Source organism: Heloderma suspectum, chromosome 11, assembly GCF_057233095.1.
Source record: "Heloderma suspectum isolate Gila_16-S chromosome 11, 16-S_ref, whole genome shotgun sequence".
NCBI classification, from domain to species: domain Eukaryota; kingdom Metazoa; phylum Chordata; class Lepidosauria; order Squamata; family Helodermatidae; genus Heloderma; species Heloderma suspectum.
The window spans coordinates 17,741,318-17,759,545 of NC_139468.1; the positions used below are offsets into that span (position 1 = coordinate 17,741,318).

Genomic DNA, 18,228 nt, shown 5'->3' on the forward strand with positions numbered 1-18,228 from the left:
GTCACGTCTACAAGGCATTCCAGTTTGAATCTGCAACCAACTCTGTATGTGAGCCTTGCATTTCCTGACCTGTAGCAACCTGACCACCCTCACAACCCATCCAGACTCACTTTTCTTTCTGCAGACTCTCAATCTGCTCAGTCAGCACCCTCTCTTCCTGTTGCATGGCCACCTGCTGCTGTTCTGTGACATCCATCTCCATGGCCTCCCCGCTGCTCAGGGCCTCTTCAGGAGCATCCGACACAGATGGTAACCGGACTGCAGCTGGTGATGTAGGGCTTGGATAGGTCCCTCTACGTAGGCGCCCTTTACCCTGTTGGCAAAGCAGTGCTAATGAGGAGTGTGGCCTTAGATCAACTTCTAGACTAGAAGAACACATATCCCTGGCATGTGCACACAATACAATGAGCAGACAAACAATATCTGTAGGTGACTGGCAGACACAGACAGAACAGGAAGTATATATAAACGCAAGGACATTCATTATTTCACTGGTTCTCAAAAAATCTTCCTGACTTGTGTGTAGTAAAGCAGAACTTTCCTTTTATTTGCTAGATACTAGAAGTAAATATAAGACTTCTTTCGACAGACCTATATTGTACCGGGGGGCTCAATGTGGCAGTAGTAACACCAGCACAAGGAGAGAATATCTGGATTACTATGCACCAAAATCTGCCCATACAATATTCTAAGATAGCCATTCCTATATAGCAACAAACACTCAACCATGCAACTCACAGATGAATCTAAAGGGTTGCATTTCTCTGACTGGGAAGCATATGAACAAGAGGTAAAGCCACCTACAAAGCTATGGTTGTCCTCCTGCTTGCACTATCCAATGCAATTCCATGACTATCACAAGTGGAGATGGATCTCTGTATGCATAACAATGGGAAACTATCCCCCTAGACACTCAGTGCCAAGAAACATGCTCATCAGGCAGATCCAGATTCTCAAAGACTACTAGACCACGCTTGTTCTAGTGGAAACTGGAGACAAGAGCACTAGCAGAGCGTCCTACCATGTTGAAATAATCACTTCATAATTAAAAGTTCTCAACCCATGTGAATCCAAACAGGTATTTCTAAGCATTTTCAGAATCTCTCTCCCTGGTTGAATCCTGTGTACTTTTTCATGTTATAGTGTTTTTAAGTATGCAGTTTAAAATTCCTTCTCAGTTTCTAAATTTCTAAAAACTTACCCTCAGTGGTGCCCCTTTGCACCTATTTCATAGAATCATAGAATAGTAGGGTTGGAAGGGGCCTACAAGACCATCAAGTCTGATTTACTGGAAAAACATAGGATATGTGGGGTAGAATGGCCCCCAAAAGTTATCAAAAGGGTACACAGAATGCATAGGCAAGAACTTGAGTAAGCTTGCTCTGAAGAAGCAACCCTCAACCTTTGAAGGGTGGAAACAACTTTCTTATAACCTGCAAGAATTCCCTTTTTCCTCTTAGATAAGACCGCAATGCTGTATAACTCTGTGTCATAGAACTACATAGCTGGCAAACATCCCAAGGTGGCCTCTCTGTGTGAGCAGGAAAAAGCTTTAGCTGAAAGCAAATTCCTGAAACATTTTATTGTCTGCACTTCAAAGTTCTGAATCTAAAAACTGGCAGGATTACATTTAATTCTATAGGAACTGCAGTAGGATTGGGATGTGAAAAAATATATTTCTGTGTACAGGTACATAAGAACTTAAGAACTGCTCTGCTGGATCAGACCAAAAGGTCCATTTAGTTCAGCATCCTACTTTCCAGAATAGCCAACCAGAAGGTTTTGGGGAGGCCATGAAAGCAATTATACATCACATTCTTACATGTACAACAAAAGCCCAGTAATTGCTTTTCCTAGGGAAAAAACACTTCAGGAGATTTTGAGCAGAGGAGTGGTCGGTATGGAGTGCTTAATCCTTTCCTTACCTGTCATTTCTCTATTCCAAATTGCACCTCTTCAGCTGATCTCCCCGCTGCAGAGTTCTAGATGTGCACGCTCAGAAACAGGTTTTTGGAATCCCACATTGGGAGAAGCAGATGGGGGCATTAATTTGGAGCAGAGTAGTGGTGAGCAGATAAATTATATACGTGTGTGCATGTGTCTCTGCATACACACATGTGTAATATGTTGCTCTACCACTAATAGTGCCTTAATGCTTAGCTGGCTTTAAATATATTTAGTTCTCTAATGTGGTTAAGCCTAAATTATCCTTTTTGATCCCTGGCATTTCCAGCTAAACGCATCTCAAAGAGCAAGTGACAGAAAAGGCGTTTGCTTGGGATCTTGAAGAACCACTAGAAGTCAGAGTAGACAACCAACGCTGATAAGACCCTACTTCCAGTAAAGAAACTTTGGTGATGGCTCAGTTGTAGGGCACACAGGCCCCTGGTTCAATCCCTGCCACATCCACACTGGGCTAGAAAAGACTCCCGTCTGAAGTCCTGGAGAGATGCTGCTGGACAGTGTAGAGAGGCAATACTGAGCTAGATGGACCAGTGGTCTGACTTGCCGTAAGGCAGCTTCATATCCTTGTGAAGTAGCTTCAGATTAACTGCAGCTGGCATTTCTTCTTGCATTAGTAGGAAGAGGAGGACAGCAGCATCCCTTCATTCTGTCCTTCTCTGACAGGGACTTGGACACTGTATTGTTGTCTGGTTCTTTTTGGAAAATTAAGCAAGGACAATGCTAAATACTGATAACTGGCAGCGTTAGGCAAGGAAAGAGGTATTCAGAGGCATGGATTGGATTTTTTTTGTGCTTAAACTGATGGTTGTTTATGAACTTAATATTAGAAAATGGCTGAGCAAGAGAGAAAGAAAAAGAAATAAAGGATTATTAGACAAAAGAAAGAGGAAGAGAAAACAAAAGAGGGGAAAGAAACCAGCTGAAGGGAGTGGTGGGGCTACAAAGCATACATACAAGTTACCCAGTGAACAATTTTATTCCAGACTTCCTTTAGGCTTTTGGAGTTGCCTAGATGCCCTGCTTCACTCTGTGACTGGAAAGCTGTTCAGTCATTCCTGTGAGGTAACGATGGTATCTTATGCCCCTCCAGAGACCTCTTTTGCATTAGACATTGGAAGAAAACAATGTTCTTGGCCCACTGCAATCTCAGTCACTGTTTGACACTTTTTCTTCCTTCTCTTGCTAACTTCTCTGGAAAAATGGCCTCATGTGCACTCCCTATTGGTGGCTCTTCTACCACAAGAAATTTGAGTGCAGTTTAAGGGAGGCGCACACACACACGCGCGCGTGCGCGCACACACACACACACACACACACACACAGAGTTATGAAGTGTGGGTTGTGGCATGGAGCATGCAGAAGCACTGGAATGAGTGGAGGGTTACAGCACAAGGTCAGTGCAATGCAATTCTGATACATACCGGGATTGAACTGCGGGTTATGCTCATAAATCTAACGGCAATTAGTACAGGTTTCTGGATTAGAGAGGACAGGAAAAGGAAAGGAGCAGGTTAGAGTGCACGTGCCATTGCCCTTCTCAAAGAGCTATTGGGCTTTCAAAAGGAAGCCAGTTCTTGGCTGTAACTGCAAGAAAGCACAAGTGAGCTACAAGCCATGGTGCGCTGCGTAAAAGAGGTGGGTGAGCACCGACTATGACTATAGATGCGCTCTCAATAGAGCATGCTGACAGGACCCAGACAGCCCATGCTTGCTTCCAGCAGTGCATCTCCTGCCACATGACCAACCAAGCCCCTGGCCTACATTATAATAAGCAGATAATGCAACATGTTATACTGCCTGCCACATCTTCAGCCTACAGCAGAGGACTGAAGACTGCCTTTCAACGCAGCAGCCCAGCTAAGAGTGTGCAAGCTTTTCACATCTCATAATGGCAGTGAGGCAAGAGGAAGCAACCTGTTAGGAGGAGCTCAATGCAGGCCAGTCTGCAGTATGCGTGGCAGCTTTACCAAGTTCTCCCACTGGCACGTGCAGGTGGGAAGGAGGTGAATGGAAGCTTGTTTTGTAATAAGCAGTATCAGATGAGAGCACTGTGAGATTAAAGGGAACCAGACACTGAGAGGAGTTGGTCATGGAGAAAGGCCAATTACACACAAGCTAAAGCAGCCCAGGTTTACTAAAGACACCCTGAGAAGTAAAAAACAAACCAGACTCTCCAAAGGAACATATGGGTTGCCTATATGGGACAATGCCAGAGAGACATTGCTCCCAACTTCTCTGGGTTTTGCTTTGTATATGTTTTCAGCTCTGAAGATTCGGACATCACTGATAAAGCCAATCTTTAGCTTCTGTGTTGAACCTGATTACGTGTAAAAGGGTTTGAGATGTGTAAAAGTTTGGAAAGAAAGGACGAGGAGAAGATTAAAGGGAAGGAGAAAGAGAGGGAGAAGGACAGATGGCTTTCCATCCAATCCTAAACAAATTAACTGGCATGCATCCATTCTCAATTCAAAACGAGACTGTATTAAATAATTACGGTTGGAATAGACACATACAATTATCCTCCAAATTCTCTCTCAAGGAGGAACGTTATATCAACTAATGTCAGGTGGGGAGGTGGGGGAGACAAGGGATCACTTCTTGGTCTGGTGGTGACAGTCAGCCTGGTATTCATGTGGTCCTGCCCCTTACCATGGACCTGCGAATCAATGACAGACGGCTCTTGGCTTTGTTCTCTGCGAATTCCAAGCTGCTGATGTCCTTGAGGCGAGCCCGATATTTATTCATCTGTTCTACAACAATCAACTCTACACAGCTGAAAGAAAAAATTGTTAAGAGGGAAAATGGATGTTTGAGGCCTGTTAGTTGGGCTAGATCTAACTTGTAACATCTACACATTGTGACCCCAAAGGTCTTTCTTATTCCAAGTTTTATAACTGAGAAGCTGGAAGAGTTAGTCCCAGCCAGATGGCTGCCATTCTAGGGATCTTATTTTTGTTGAAATACTGTCTCCTCTAATTCACATTACTGACAAGAACAGTCTCATCATGGGTCATCCTGGGAGAAAGGGTATCTATATTTCCCAGACACATTCTCCACAATCCTATTGTGTATGATAAACAGGTAGTTAGAGTGACCTGAAAGTCAGCAAAACTGGAATTTTGGCAATGGCATGCATGGTGGTGGGAGGGCGGGTTATTTGAGGTGTTTCAGTGACAGTGTATGCCCTTACTGTGGTGGAGAGGGCAAGCCACACTCACCCCAGCCCACCTGCTGTTTTGGTCATAGCAGTGGGGAGAATGTAACTTTGTTACCATGTATAGCTGGATGGATGTAGAAGCCCCTTTCAAACCTTTGGCTGAATGCAGGGATCTCCCCCCCCCCCACCGCCCCCTTCAGTCTACATGTGAGAAGGTCTGAAATTGGCTGCCATTATTGAGAGTTGGTGGGGAAGTGGCAGATCTAATTTTCATTCCCAAGTTGGTTTTGCCTCACTTTCCCTCGCTGAAGTCCTGAGTGTTCTTCCTCTCTCCATCCCTTGGGATCCTCACCTCACCTCTTCTCTGCATCTGTATTCTGTACTGTCACTCAGTTGTCTTTCCAGACAACAACTCTGTTAGTTGCTGTTCAGCTCTAAATGCCCACAATTACTTTTGAACCTTTGTTTCCAGACCTAGAATGAATGGCAGCCTTTGCCTCTTTCCTTGGTGTGAGGTGTGACATTGCTAGGCATGCACATTGGTCTGAAATGAGTGGGGACAAGTGTCACACAAAGTTACGGATGTCTCCCTAAAGCAATGCTATCTCCCGATGTAGTACTCAGGGGGAAGAGGCACTGGTGGGGGTTCTCTCTCCCAGGTGAAAGGTGGGTGGCTTCCCAAACACAGCCTATTACCTTCCCCGATCTCTGAAGTTCAGAATGTACTTCCCCTTCCTGGGCCAGAAAAGTAATTCCACAGGAAAAGACTGCCAAGCTCATAGAGGTATGACACATTATAGAAAATGCTGAATCTGTTCTTCAGGGGTTATGATGCTGGGTTTTTTACCTAATGGTTTTACTGACATCCTGGGCACTCTGCAGAGGATCAGTGGTGTCTGGACAACGGAGAATACAGGGAGCAAATACAATGGCCAGGGCATTAGCTGACATTCGGTTTGTCTCCTCTTGCAGGGCAATCCTAAACAGGATCAAAACATAACAGTTTTGAGAGAATGCACAAAGCTATGGATTGGAAACTAAGGTGTTTGGACACAGGCTAAAGAAAAGGCAAACTATACGCACTGGATGTTGGGGGAGGGGATGTAAAGAGATATGGGAAAACACACTGAAGGCTGCAGGAAAAGTTCTTCCGTACACTTAAGAGGCCAATTCATATGTTACATTTCCTTTTCTACTTGCAAGCACAGAACTGATGGTATACAGAAGTGCCAATTTATGTGATCAATTAGGCATATCATAAAAGGAACTCCTTCTGGTTATATTCAGCTACTGCAGCTGCATTAGAGCAACCATGTTATTTGGGCAAAAGCAACAATATTTTTCCACTAACATGAGGGCCACAGTGTAAGCAAGGACTCAGATTATAACATGTGCCTTGAGAACTTAAGAGAAGTGTCTTATCACCCAGAATGATCAAACAATTAGCATTGTCTGTGCCTGGACTGCAGTGTTTTTTGGGAGATCTTAATCACTGTGATTTTAAGCAAGACGTTGATTCATGGAACTTGCTCTCCAAAGCAGTCTGTAAAGACTGGCTACCAGCTTTTCACACAGTATGCCCACGGAATATATTCACAAGTCTCTGAGGGTGTGGCGGCCTTTAAAGATAGCAGTTATCTTCAATGCAACTTCCCTGTAATGACAAGGAGCATATCTACAATATGAGGTGGCATTCATTATGGAAAGGGGGAAAATAATAAAACCCCTATTGTAATGTATTCTTCACTATTGGTACCTGACAAGGTGAAAGATGAGGCGTTCCAAGGTATTGAGATGGGTGCGAGAAAGCTGGTCGATAATTGAGTACACCCCACGGATGGCCTCCTTCCTCTCCTGCATGCCTGCAGAGAGCACATTTCATTTTATCCATTGGAAATTTGGTCCACCCCATAAATGATGGCTTGGGCTATACATCAGAATTTTGAATAATACAAAGTCCTCTTGAAATTAACATTTAAGATCCAACCAAGCAGGTAAAAGCATAACACCTCCTGCACCCACCAGCTTCACCCTAACTCTCCAAACGTCAGCACACAGATGGTTTACAAGCACCTGAATGATCAGGTATTGGTGGGCCTCCAAGGAGAGGAAGGTCAGGGCTGTGAGATAATCTCTCTAAATGGCCTTGTCATCTAAAGGTGGCACAAGGATGGTGTTGGTAACAAGGGAGCTCATGGCAATCACAGCGAAGTCCAAGGGCAGTGGAGACATGATTTCTTAAGTCTTGGGGTCCCAAGATACTCAGATTAAAAATCAGCACTTTGATTTGTGTCTGAAATGCAAAGTAGCAGCATAAATGCTGAAATATTGCTTTAATATAGTTCTGGTATCTCATACCCACTAAGATGATACGTTATGCACCAGCTTGAAGCTCCAGATGGTCATCAAGGATAGCCCCATGTAAAGGGCATTGCTGTAGTTTAATTGCAGAGAGATTAGGCTACAGAATCCTGTCTTGGGCTTTCTAAATACAAATATCCCACCAGATAAGAAAAGCAAGTTGCAGAAATGATCAACTGGTGGAGAGCACAACTCTTTCCCTTCCCAGAGTGGGAAGTGAACCTGTTTAGTTCCCTGTTTTAAAAAGATTGAACACTCAGGTTGAACTGTGCAATTTTACGACTAGCCTCCCCCCACAAAACTCACTGAAGGTCATTATTTGCACATACATGGCAACTGCTTACCCATAGCTCTCAGAAATTCTTCATAGAGTTCAAATGTCATGAGAGGATTAGGCAAATCCCTCAGCCATTGTTTGAATACACTGGCAATGACATGGATGTTGTAGTCATCAAGATTCACGCTCTCAACATCTGATTACAGGAAGAATGGAGGCAAGCAGAGTAGAAGAAATGAGTCAACGGGAAAACTACATTTTAGTTATCAGAAGACAAGCCAGCACCTCTACGCCAACATAATAGCCAAAGAGATGAGAACCCCCATCTGAAGAATAGATTACAAACTGATAGAGACATGGCACAGATATTGGTAATGTGCAGACGATCACAGAAGGGGAAGAAGCCATCGTGGCTGCTCCCCCGGCCCCCACCTGCACGACCACTCTTTGCATGATTCCCCACAGTGCAGCATTGAGTTGGCATGTTGTCTGAACCTGGCACATGGCCTTTGAATCCACCCTAAACCCTCTACTGCATGTTTGGGTTGTAGGGTGGGTACGATGCGCCCCCCTGCCCCGGCCGTGCTGCACGCCAGGTTTGGATGACATGTCAAACTGTGTTGCAATGCAGGGAGTAATGCAAATGGTGGTTGTGGGCATGGCATGCAAGGGGGAGGCACAGCCATGATGGCTTCTTCCCCCACTATGATCAACCGAACCCAGCCATTATCAAGAATTCATCATCTGTGAAGACGGATCAGGAACTATGAAGCTCTTTGTGGCCCTGTGCTGTGATCAGCATTGTTACAGTTGATCTTATTGGTAAACAAAGACTAAGAATTATATAGGACACAATGGCTGATTTACCCTAACCAGACTTTAGACTCCAAACCATTTGGATTTGAGCTTCCAAACCTAGGCAGCCAAGGTTTAAAGCTACTTTTCTGCTTTCATTTTCCATCTGTCCAGCTCACCAATTCTATGGTGCACAGGCCCCTGGAGGTGGAGCAGTGGTGAGTAGTTTGTCAATTCAAACACTGCACTAAAGCATTAGCCACACCATGGCTTGTGCTGATTGCACAGTTCATGTCAAATGACAGACAACCTTCCTTAACCATCATTAGCAGTGACGTTGGAGCAGAGCCTATAGCTCTGAAATGACTTGTGATGCCTGGCAAACCATCTGGATTTGTGTTACATATACATCAGAAGAATGCAGATTCCTCTCCTCTAGAAAGCTTCCTCACCTGTGTCAAGCCCCTGCCGCAGCTCTTTGATCTTATTGGTTGATCCAGATTTCCGGTAAATGCCCTCTGTGTACAGTGCATGCATTTCTATATAGCTGGTGAGCTTCTCAAACACTAATGGCACTATTCGCATTTCACTCGTCAGACGGGAAAGTTCAACCCCAAATTGCCGTGAAGAAAGCTCAGGATCATACTAGAAGGACAGAGATGAGGTTATCAGTGTCTTAAGAGGCATACAAGCAATGCTGCCCACGGTTCAGTGAACCTAGGAATGTTTTAGGACTGATCCTGGCAACAGAAGCAAGGATTAGAGAAGTACATTGCTTAAAAAATACCAGACTCCTTGCAAGATGTCAAGCCAATATGAGGCAGTAGAAGTACCCTGAGGAGGCCTCACCTTTTCCCAGGTCGTTCTTGTCCCTGTAATACTCCTGTGTTCACATCACTTTGCTGGCAGCACTGCCAAAGCCCCACTTAACAACGAAGACAAACAACTCAGAGCTAAAAGTGGGGCTGCTGTCATAAAATGTCTCTGGAAAACAGTCCCCATCCAGTACTCCTAGCCCTGCCTTTCTCTCCAGGGTTTACTGCTTGTTTCCCTGATGTTCAAGACCCCTGTTTCACTGGCTTCAGCTCTGCATGTGAATGTGTGACAATAGGAATTCTCAGTGCAGCAATTAATGAAGCATCTGCAGCAAGAGAAATATATGTGACGGGGCAGTCACACTGCCAGAAAATCAATATGAGGATCTTGATATAAGCTTTTCATATAGAGCCACTTTAGAGACTCAGCATCTAACAATTAGATCTCCATTCCACCTGGACAAGAGCTTCTGACTCAGGGAAAAGTCACAGAGCTTCAAAGCAGGCTTTAGACATAAGTGTAGACGGTCCCAACTCAAAGAATGAATGAGAAAAGGTGCACAAGACCAGGCCGCTCTAGCACCTGGTTTTTCTCATTCAACATCACTATTAAATACATCAGAGTAAAATGGGGGAGATCAGGGAGCAATTTCCACTGGATAAGACTGTCCATGCAGGAATACATCAGAAGAAAATGAGGCAACAATGGGTTCAGATCTTACAGGCCCTTCTATTTAGCAAACACAGCTACAATAGGGTCTAGCTTCTGCTATCAAAGCATGGTAAGAGCTCTTCATTATGACATAAAATAACCAGTCACTACAAACTAGCAGTAAAATGATAGAAGACTGCCACTAAAAAGGGAAAGGTTTGTTCTTCATTAACTCCACTGTAAGGCAACTGTACTAAATGAAGTGATGAGGAGATCAGAATGTCTATAGAAGAGATAAGAATGTCTGTAGATCTGCTAAGATTTTCTAAACAGGGTGTGTCTTCAAATAAACACAACAAATGGTAATTTCCTGAATTGGAGTATAGCCTCCAATTTATAGACAATGTTACTCCAGATCGGAAGTGTCAACCAAAAGGTTTCCAAGTAATGATCAAGGCCAGAGAAGTCATGAGACCTGGCTAAAAATTATGATTCTGCCCACACCCCTGCTCTTTTTAAGGCTGTATGATATATCTAGGTCACATCCTCAATTATCTTCTGTAACACTTAAAGAAGAAACATTTTAAAAACTGAAAATCCTGACTCAAAGCAGATAAAATCAGTGATACACTGCAACAGTGTAACAGAATCACAGGTAAGTGATCAGGTTTTATTTTTTCTCAAGCTTTCTTCTTTTGGTATCAAATATTTAACACACAAGGTTAAAGCAACAAACCACACCATCTAGTGACTAGTATTAAGAAAATAAAATGCACACCACCTTGGACTGAATCTTCTCATTTCTTGTTTGCTAAATTTCTGATAGGCCATTGGATCTAGGCCCAGCGAAACAACTGGATTAATATGGTTGTGCTATTAATTATACAGAAAATAGTACAAGGTAACAAGTAGCTATAGGCCCCATTCACATGACACCCCAAAGCTTAAGATCATAGGGATACAAGCACTTAAATGAGAATCCCATCTTTTTTCAAATAAAGGTTACCCTAATGAAATATGGCCTATCGTCTATAGCAGGGTTAGGTGACCTGGTGCCCTCCAGATGTTTTGGACTATAACTCCTATCAGTCCCAGACAGCAAGGGCAACGGTAATGGATTATGGGAGTTGTAGTCCAAAGCATCTAGAGAGCACTAAGTTGCCTACCCTGATCTACAAGTTATCAAAGACTGCAAATCTGGTTTATTCACAACACAGTGCATGCATTGTCAGAGGGGCAGAGCCAGGGACAACATAAGCTGAAATGGCTTCAAAGAAAATACAGTCAAATGTATTTTCAGGCTTCAAAGAGAAAAAAAGACTGTTAGTTACATAAGGAAAGCATTACTCGTACTGCCCTACAAAAAAGTACACCCTGTGAATATTTCAAATGATGATCAAACTTTTGCCCATGCTACATTCTAATACATTACCCAAGGCCACACCAGCTACTGAATGAACTAAACACAGGAGAAAATGGAGAGATAAGAGTTTAGAGTTTGGTCACTAAATAGGTTCATTTTCTTTATTTTTCTATTTACCTCCTGACTGGGGGTAATGTGGTGGAAACTAAAAATGGATTTCACTAGAAAATAAAGTTAGTACATGCTAAGGAAACCAAGTGACTAATACTAGGCCTCCCATGCTATTATTAGGACTATGGGAAATCTATGTTGCTATGGCCAGGAATGCACACTGCAAGGCAAACTCTCTCCTCAGCAGCTGCGCTGCAACACAGGTTCTGCCATTCATAAACTGTCAAGCTGCTGCACCCAAAGTGGAGTTCAGAAGCCCAGGGAAGATGTGAGCAGCTTTCTCCATGTGATAAGTGCTGCTGACACAGGACCTACACTGCAGGACAGCTGAAGAGGAGGATTTGCTTGGCAGTAGACTCGCTTTGCCACAGCAATGTGGATTTCCCATAGCGCCAATCTAAAACGGAGCTCCTTCACAATCCTGTAACAAGAGTTCCATCAGGGATGATTAAAAAGCACCACAGGCTTAGAGATGAAGATACCTTACCTTTTTGGAGCACTTTGTTGTGGTCTTCAGACAGCACTTTCTGTGGCAAGCATACTTGCACACTGAAATTAGGGGGGAAAAACACTTAGCACTTCACACATTCAAACACTGCTATCCTGTAGCTTTACAATGGGCTAGTCAAGACGGCAATGCCCCACACACTTCAATGGGTTCTGCAGTACCTACCTGGGATCCAGGCTGTGTCTGAAAGAGAGACACAGACACACCAGGCAGAACTACACACTACCTTGGGAAATGAGTGTCCCCAAACCTGCATTTGCTGAGGTGATGGGAGATGCAAAAAAGGAAGCATTTATAACGGGAGAAGTGGCAGGCAGGAAAATAGCTGAGTACTCCACTCTGTCTGCCAATTCTCCCCTGCATTAGCAATGAGGCAGACCCTGGTTAAGAAACCTTGAGTGCTTCCATAACATACAGTTCTACCTTCTAGTGTTCACTGCTGGCAAACTACTGTGAAGCAGGCAAAAGCAGTGCCAATTTTGAATTACTTCATGTCAGTCATGTGGATGGGGTGAGGGTGCACAGGAAGGCAGAGAAATGAAACAGGCAGGACTTTGGGAAGTGGAAGCACAACATGACCTATCTCTGAAATTAGCACTGTACAGAGATGATTCATTCAACTGGTATAGCTTTCTGCTGGTTTTCCTGGCTATAATTTCAAAGAATTAACAATGACAACAGTGAAAATCTCCACATGGAAATGGTCATTTTTGCATTCAATATACCATTTGGACCCAGACAGAAGGAGCAATGATCTAGTGAAAGAAAACACTCTTTAAAAAGAAAGAAAAAAGAAAGAGTACAGATAAGAGGATAGAATAGAGCAATAAGAATAAAAGTAACACTTCATGCTTACATTTACAAACAGAGGCCCTGTCCATGATCCATATCAGGGAGGAACAGAATTCGCAGTAGGTGGGAATGCTGTACTGAGTGGCCTTAAAAATGTGACCATTATGTTCTTCTACCTACCAAAAAAAAAATGTGGTTTGACATTCAATGACAGCTGAAGACAGATTTGAGTGTTTACTCCTGCTAAAAAGCTAAATTAAGTGATCCCAAAGAATTTCAGACAGCTGCTAATGCATTGCCCAGGTGGAATGCCCAAAGTGTATTCTTGGCCATGCTCTCTCCCTGACTCTCAGAATGCTCAAGAGCTGTATTTTGATATGTTCAACAGTTTTAACAACATATAAAATATCCATCCAACCCTGCAGCCTGTTTCGCAAAATGGCAAGCCTTAAAGCCTCAGCAAGTCAACAATTGCACAGAATACTAGCAAAGAATTCTAGTCTCTGCTGCTCACACCTAGACTCTTCACCATGTATGCCTATATCAGAAAGCATAAGGATTAATGCCCTCAGTCTTCATTTATAGGTGATGTAACTAAAGGCCTTGGCCTCTCTCTCATGAGAATACATTAAATTGGAATTATATTTGTATGGTACTCATTGATATTTATTTTGCCTTATGAGTGAATATTTTGTACTCATGGCTCATCCTATTTGGGCAACTAAAATGGCTATGCCATCTGGATATGCCAACCATATCTATAAATCCAAACACAGCCACGTTAGTGAAAAAAAGAAAGAAAGTGCCACTCTGTTACTTGTGTAAGCATCATAAATGGTTTGAAGTAAGTTGGAATATGAATCCCATTGGACATAAAGGCAAATGCATGCAAGGTTTGCTCTGGATGTTTGAGTTATTACCACCATGGTCAACAGTGCAGAACACACAGTTAGTACATTATACTATGCTTACTGGGGGGGCTAACACCTTATTTGAAGATCTGTTCCTGACCTGTAGTTCTGAGTTACTTCAGCAGGTGGTGCACCAATTATAGATCCAACAGCTTAATCTCTAAACACTATAAAACATTTTATTCTTTTGTGACATTCCAGATGTCATAACACCAATAGAATACAACTTCGTTTCAGACATGGTCTGTTAAGCAATTCCTAGTTTCAGCTGTGGCTCACACAAAATTATCAACAATCCAATGAGTATGTTAGCTTCCCAAGGAGCTTGACATAACTGCTTCCCAAAACTAAAAACCAAAAAGATGCAGCAGACACACAAACAAAGCAAAATCTATGCTGTTACTTACAAGTATTACCTTTGGGACTTGTGGAGCAGGAGTTGTAGTGTTCTGGATACACTCCATGGGAATAGACCTTCCCATATCCCTAATAAATTCTCAGGGCACCATAAGCTTCACTTAAACATTAAAAGAGGAAAGAATTCAACTTACAACATCTGGTTCCTTCTTTCTTCTCTTCTTTCTTTCTGTTTTGGTCACCTAAACGAGTAAGGAACTAAATCAGAGTTTAATAGTTCAGAATCTTTTGAACATTTCCCCATCCCTCTACATTTCATTCTGCCTCCTTGTATATTCTTCTGTTCCTCACAATGCACAATTCAAGGGACTATTAAAGTTAGACAGACTTATGCTATACCATACAGTGCTTCTTCTCCTCCCCAAGGCATCCCTCCATTATTTCATCTCATACTCAGCATTCCAGCATTCTTAAGACATGGCTCAGTTAGCTCTGCGGTGATTGGTGGAGCCCAGAATCCTGATGCAATGGCTAATGATGGTAACACTGGTGGTAAGAAGGTGCCAATCAGTGTAGTGTGACTATAGCAAAGGGACTGGCAAATCAAAGAACAAACCTGCCCTCTGTACTTTGGCACTAACAATTTCCATCTATATATATTTCTTCCTGCTGTCGACCATGCTTCCACCTTTTTCTAGAATGGAAGCCGTAAGATGTCTACATACATATCTTCATCCATGTGCTTTTTCAGAGCTGAGTGGTCCACAAGTACACAGGCTATACCAGACCGCAGAGAGGCCCATCTCCAATACCTTATTAAGCACTATGCCTTGTGATCTAACCATGTTAATTTATTGCAAGCTAGCCCTTCCAAAGTGCATTCATTATTTAACATACCAACCAGGGATATTACATTAGGAAATAACATTAAGAACTGCAAGGAAAATGATTTGTACTAATACTTCAGCAGCAAATGCCCTTTCTGCAAAGTAAGGCTTTAGGACCACAAGCAGGAGCTTCTTTAAGAATGTGACCCTACCCCCATTCCAGTGAGTTGTGAAGATCATTCATTTGCTAGCCTGTGCCACATCACTTTACCTTTGAGGCAGTAGAATCCGAAATCATATATTCTGTCATATATTCATCCAAAAACACCTTGAAGGTATTGACCCAGACCCGGACAGGTGATTCACTCCAGTCTCTCTGTTCAAACTTCATAGTTTTCTCCAGAATCTGTTCAAACAGGGCATACAGGTCTTTGTATCGGATGCTCGTTCCATCGTCCATCTATTAAAGCACAAAAAGGAAATGAAAATGGATTTCTATTTAACTTACAATATTTTATGCTGCTTTTCAACTAAATGTTCCTAAAGTAGTATACAAAGCATATTAAAATATCAGCATAAAACATACAAACTAATCAGAATTAACTGAAAAGCATAAACACACTCTTAATACGGAGAACAGCAAAAGATGCTAACAATAGCAGCTAATTCCCAAAAGCACAGCAGAAGAAGATTGTTTCTTGGATTCTGTTGGAGATCTAAATGGAAAGAAGGGGATAAAGGGGACTGCTGTGTGCATTCTGCATAAAACCACCAAAAATCTGGTCTCAGAATTTCAACCCAGAATATGGGCTGCATTTACTAAGAATTGACCACAGTTAGATTTGAGGAAACTTTCATTGTAGGGTAACATTTCACTTAAAAATAGATTGTACGAACTACCAAAGTGCACACACTTCAAGTACCACTTGATGTTTTTCATGCAGTACAAGTACACTTCTTTGATCCGTTCCAATTTATGAAATGAATTCTTTGCTTCCCTTTCTCCTTCTCTCCATACCACATACTATAATTTGGGCGACAAGACCAATTTGTCAGGACTGCATGATCTTGCCTTAGTGCTGAAAGGTGACCCTCCTGGTCTCTTCAAGACCTACATTTCTCTCTTTTTCTTTTAGATTTATATTTCTTTGACATTACAGAATGGAACGAAGGAGCCCTCTCTCTAGCATGACAATTTATAAATGATGGTAGACAGGGATGAAACTAGAGAAGCAAACAGAGGTGAACTCCCTTCTATGAGAGCCAATGTATTACCATGGTATGCAATAATCACTAAAAAACAATTTAAAGGTTCTGTAATTTGGTAGCACTGGGAGTGTCGAATTTGCAATTCTTAATTTCAAAACATAGTAGCTCTGTAACTTACTGCCAAAGCTGAAGAGTAGAAACTGAAGATATTTTGCCGGAATTCTTTCAAGGCTTTTTTAAATACAACATCCACCAGAGTGTCCTTCTTACAGTCTTCACTATCCAGATCGTTCATCTGTGAACCACAGAATAAAGTTATACAATATTATATTTCAAAACTTATTGCGAATAGGATGGTCTGGAAAGATTATTACCTTAATTCTAACATGCTCTAGAAAGAGCCAATATAATGCAACCTGGGCACAACTGAAATGGAGCTAGAAAAGTACTGCATCCCTACCCTCACCGAGAATCCTTGCAATATTAAAGTTCTTTCCTCACAGGCATAGCAATATGTCCATCATTAAGAAAACAGTTTGTTTATATAAGGTAATACTAGAAATATGAACGCCTGGGGAAAAAAGAGAAATTGGCGGCGGGGGGGGGGGGAGATTTTTCCTTTTTTTTCTGAGGACTGGTTGTCTGAAAAATTGAACAAGTTTGGATTATGCATTTTTTTTTAGAATTTAAGACAAATTATTTATGTGGTGTTACCCAGCCTTTACTCCCTCAAAATGATTTCTAAAAACTACGCAATAAGAACACTTTTATAGAAAGACTAGAGATGTAAAATGTCTGAAAATAATGAAGCCATGGGAATTTTTTTTAATCCCCTCTGTAAGGTTCCTAGCATAGTTAGTTCTTTCATTCGTTATTAAAATCATTGATCTAAAGTATATTTTACTGATAGACATTTATACTCAGTTTCCCAACATGTGAGTAGAGTCACCACTGTGCACTCTTGACAGTAAATGTGCATTCTTGACAGCTTGGGTTTTGTTCTATAGAGTCCTGTGTTTTCTGATGCTATAGCAGTCATTTAATGTAGTTCTAATCTATTCAGGCAATAATTACACATTTCTAACTGAGTTTACTTTTAAATGTTTTAAAATAAAATTATAATTTTATGAGCAAACTTAAGTCATACATAAAATAACTTTAGGAACTGAAAGGCTGCTTCATCTTCCTAAAGCAGCCCTCCCCAACCTGGTGCCCTCTGGATGTTTTGGACTAAGGTGCTCAGCATTCCTGACCATTGGCCATGATGCCTGGAGCTGATGGGAGCTGAAGTCCAAAATATCTGGAGGGCACCAGGTTGGGGAAGGCTGTCTTAAAGTAACTTTAGATCTGTAAAGCGCACTAAAAAAATAAGTATTGCTTATTTTTCTATTTTTCCAAAATTTCTAATTTTTCCAGAAAAAAAACAATTTTTTCCCATGGCCTCAAAATTTGTGGAAATTTTATATCTCTAATACTGCTTTTTATAACCAAGAAGAGCCCTGCTTGATCCATATAGACTAGCCTCTGGTATCCCACAATGGCAAGCCCGCTGCTTCTGTGAAGACCACAAAATCAACTTATGAAGGCAATATCCCACCTCTACCCTATTTGTGGTGTGCTACCTCTGAACACGGAGGTCTAATTTAGTTATAATGACTAATAGCCCTGATAGAAAGATCCCTTGTAAATTTGTATCTAAGTGTTATGAGAAACAGGACTTTCATCCTGTCCATTTCTAAAAGGAAGTTACCTTTCTCAGGAGGAACTCATCCATGCTTTTCAAGTCCCTGGCACTGGTTATGATCTGAAGAGCATCATTCTGCCATTGCGCAGGTTCCATAGTAACACTGCTGATTTTCAGACTGCGCTTTCGCTTCACCTTGGGAGATGGCTCTTTGTTTTCCTTACATTCCCGTCGATAGATGCCAGACAATTCAGGACTCCTTGGGGGAGTCAGCTCTAAAGGTGCAAAGAAACGAATATCTCATCAAGACCTCCCCGGATAACGAGCAGCACAGTCTTCTAGCTCAGATGGCATGCTTTGCATGCAGAAAGTCCCAGTTTCAAT

General features: G+C 42.1%; 1 protein-coding gene across 7 annotated transcripts in view; it reads right to left on the bottom strand.

Moving 5' to 3' along the window:
* Window positions 1-18,228, bottom strand: part of MYO9A (myosin IXA) — a 196,268-nt gene that overhangs the window by 2,843 nt on the left and 175,197 nt on the right. For all 7 annotated transcript variants that reach the window (XM_084817052.1, XM_084817051.1, XM_084817050.1 and 4 more), the window contains 12 exons: window positions 17,911-18,119; window positions 16,339-16,455; window positions 15,223-15,411; window positions 14,319-14,366; window positions 12,921-13,032; window positions 12,044-12,105; window positions 9,008-9,200; window positions 7,828-7,956; window positions 6,879-6,984; window positions 5,970-6,101; window positions 4,615-4,738; window positions 111-313 (listed from right to left, as the gene is read on the bottom strand). In XM_084817052.1, coding sequence (XP_084673178.1) covers window positions 111-313; window positions 4,615-4,738; window positions 5,970-6,101; window positions 6,879-6,984; window positions 7,828-7,956; window positions 9,008-9,200; window positions 12,044-12,105; window positions 12,921-13,032; window positions 14,319-14,366; window positions 15,223-15,411; window positions 16,339-16,455; window positions 17,911-18,119 — 1,624 coding nt within the window. The remainder of the gene's footprint in view (window positions 1-110; window positions 314-4,614; window positions 4,739-5,969; window positions 6,102-6,878; window positions 6,985-7,827; window positions 7,957-9,007; window positions 9,201-12,043; window positions 12,106-12,920; window positions 13,033-14,318; window positions 14,367-15,222; window positions 15,412-16,338; window positions 16,456-17,910; window positions 18,120-18,228) is intronic.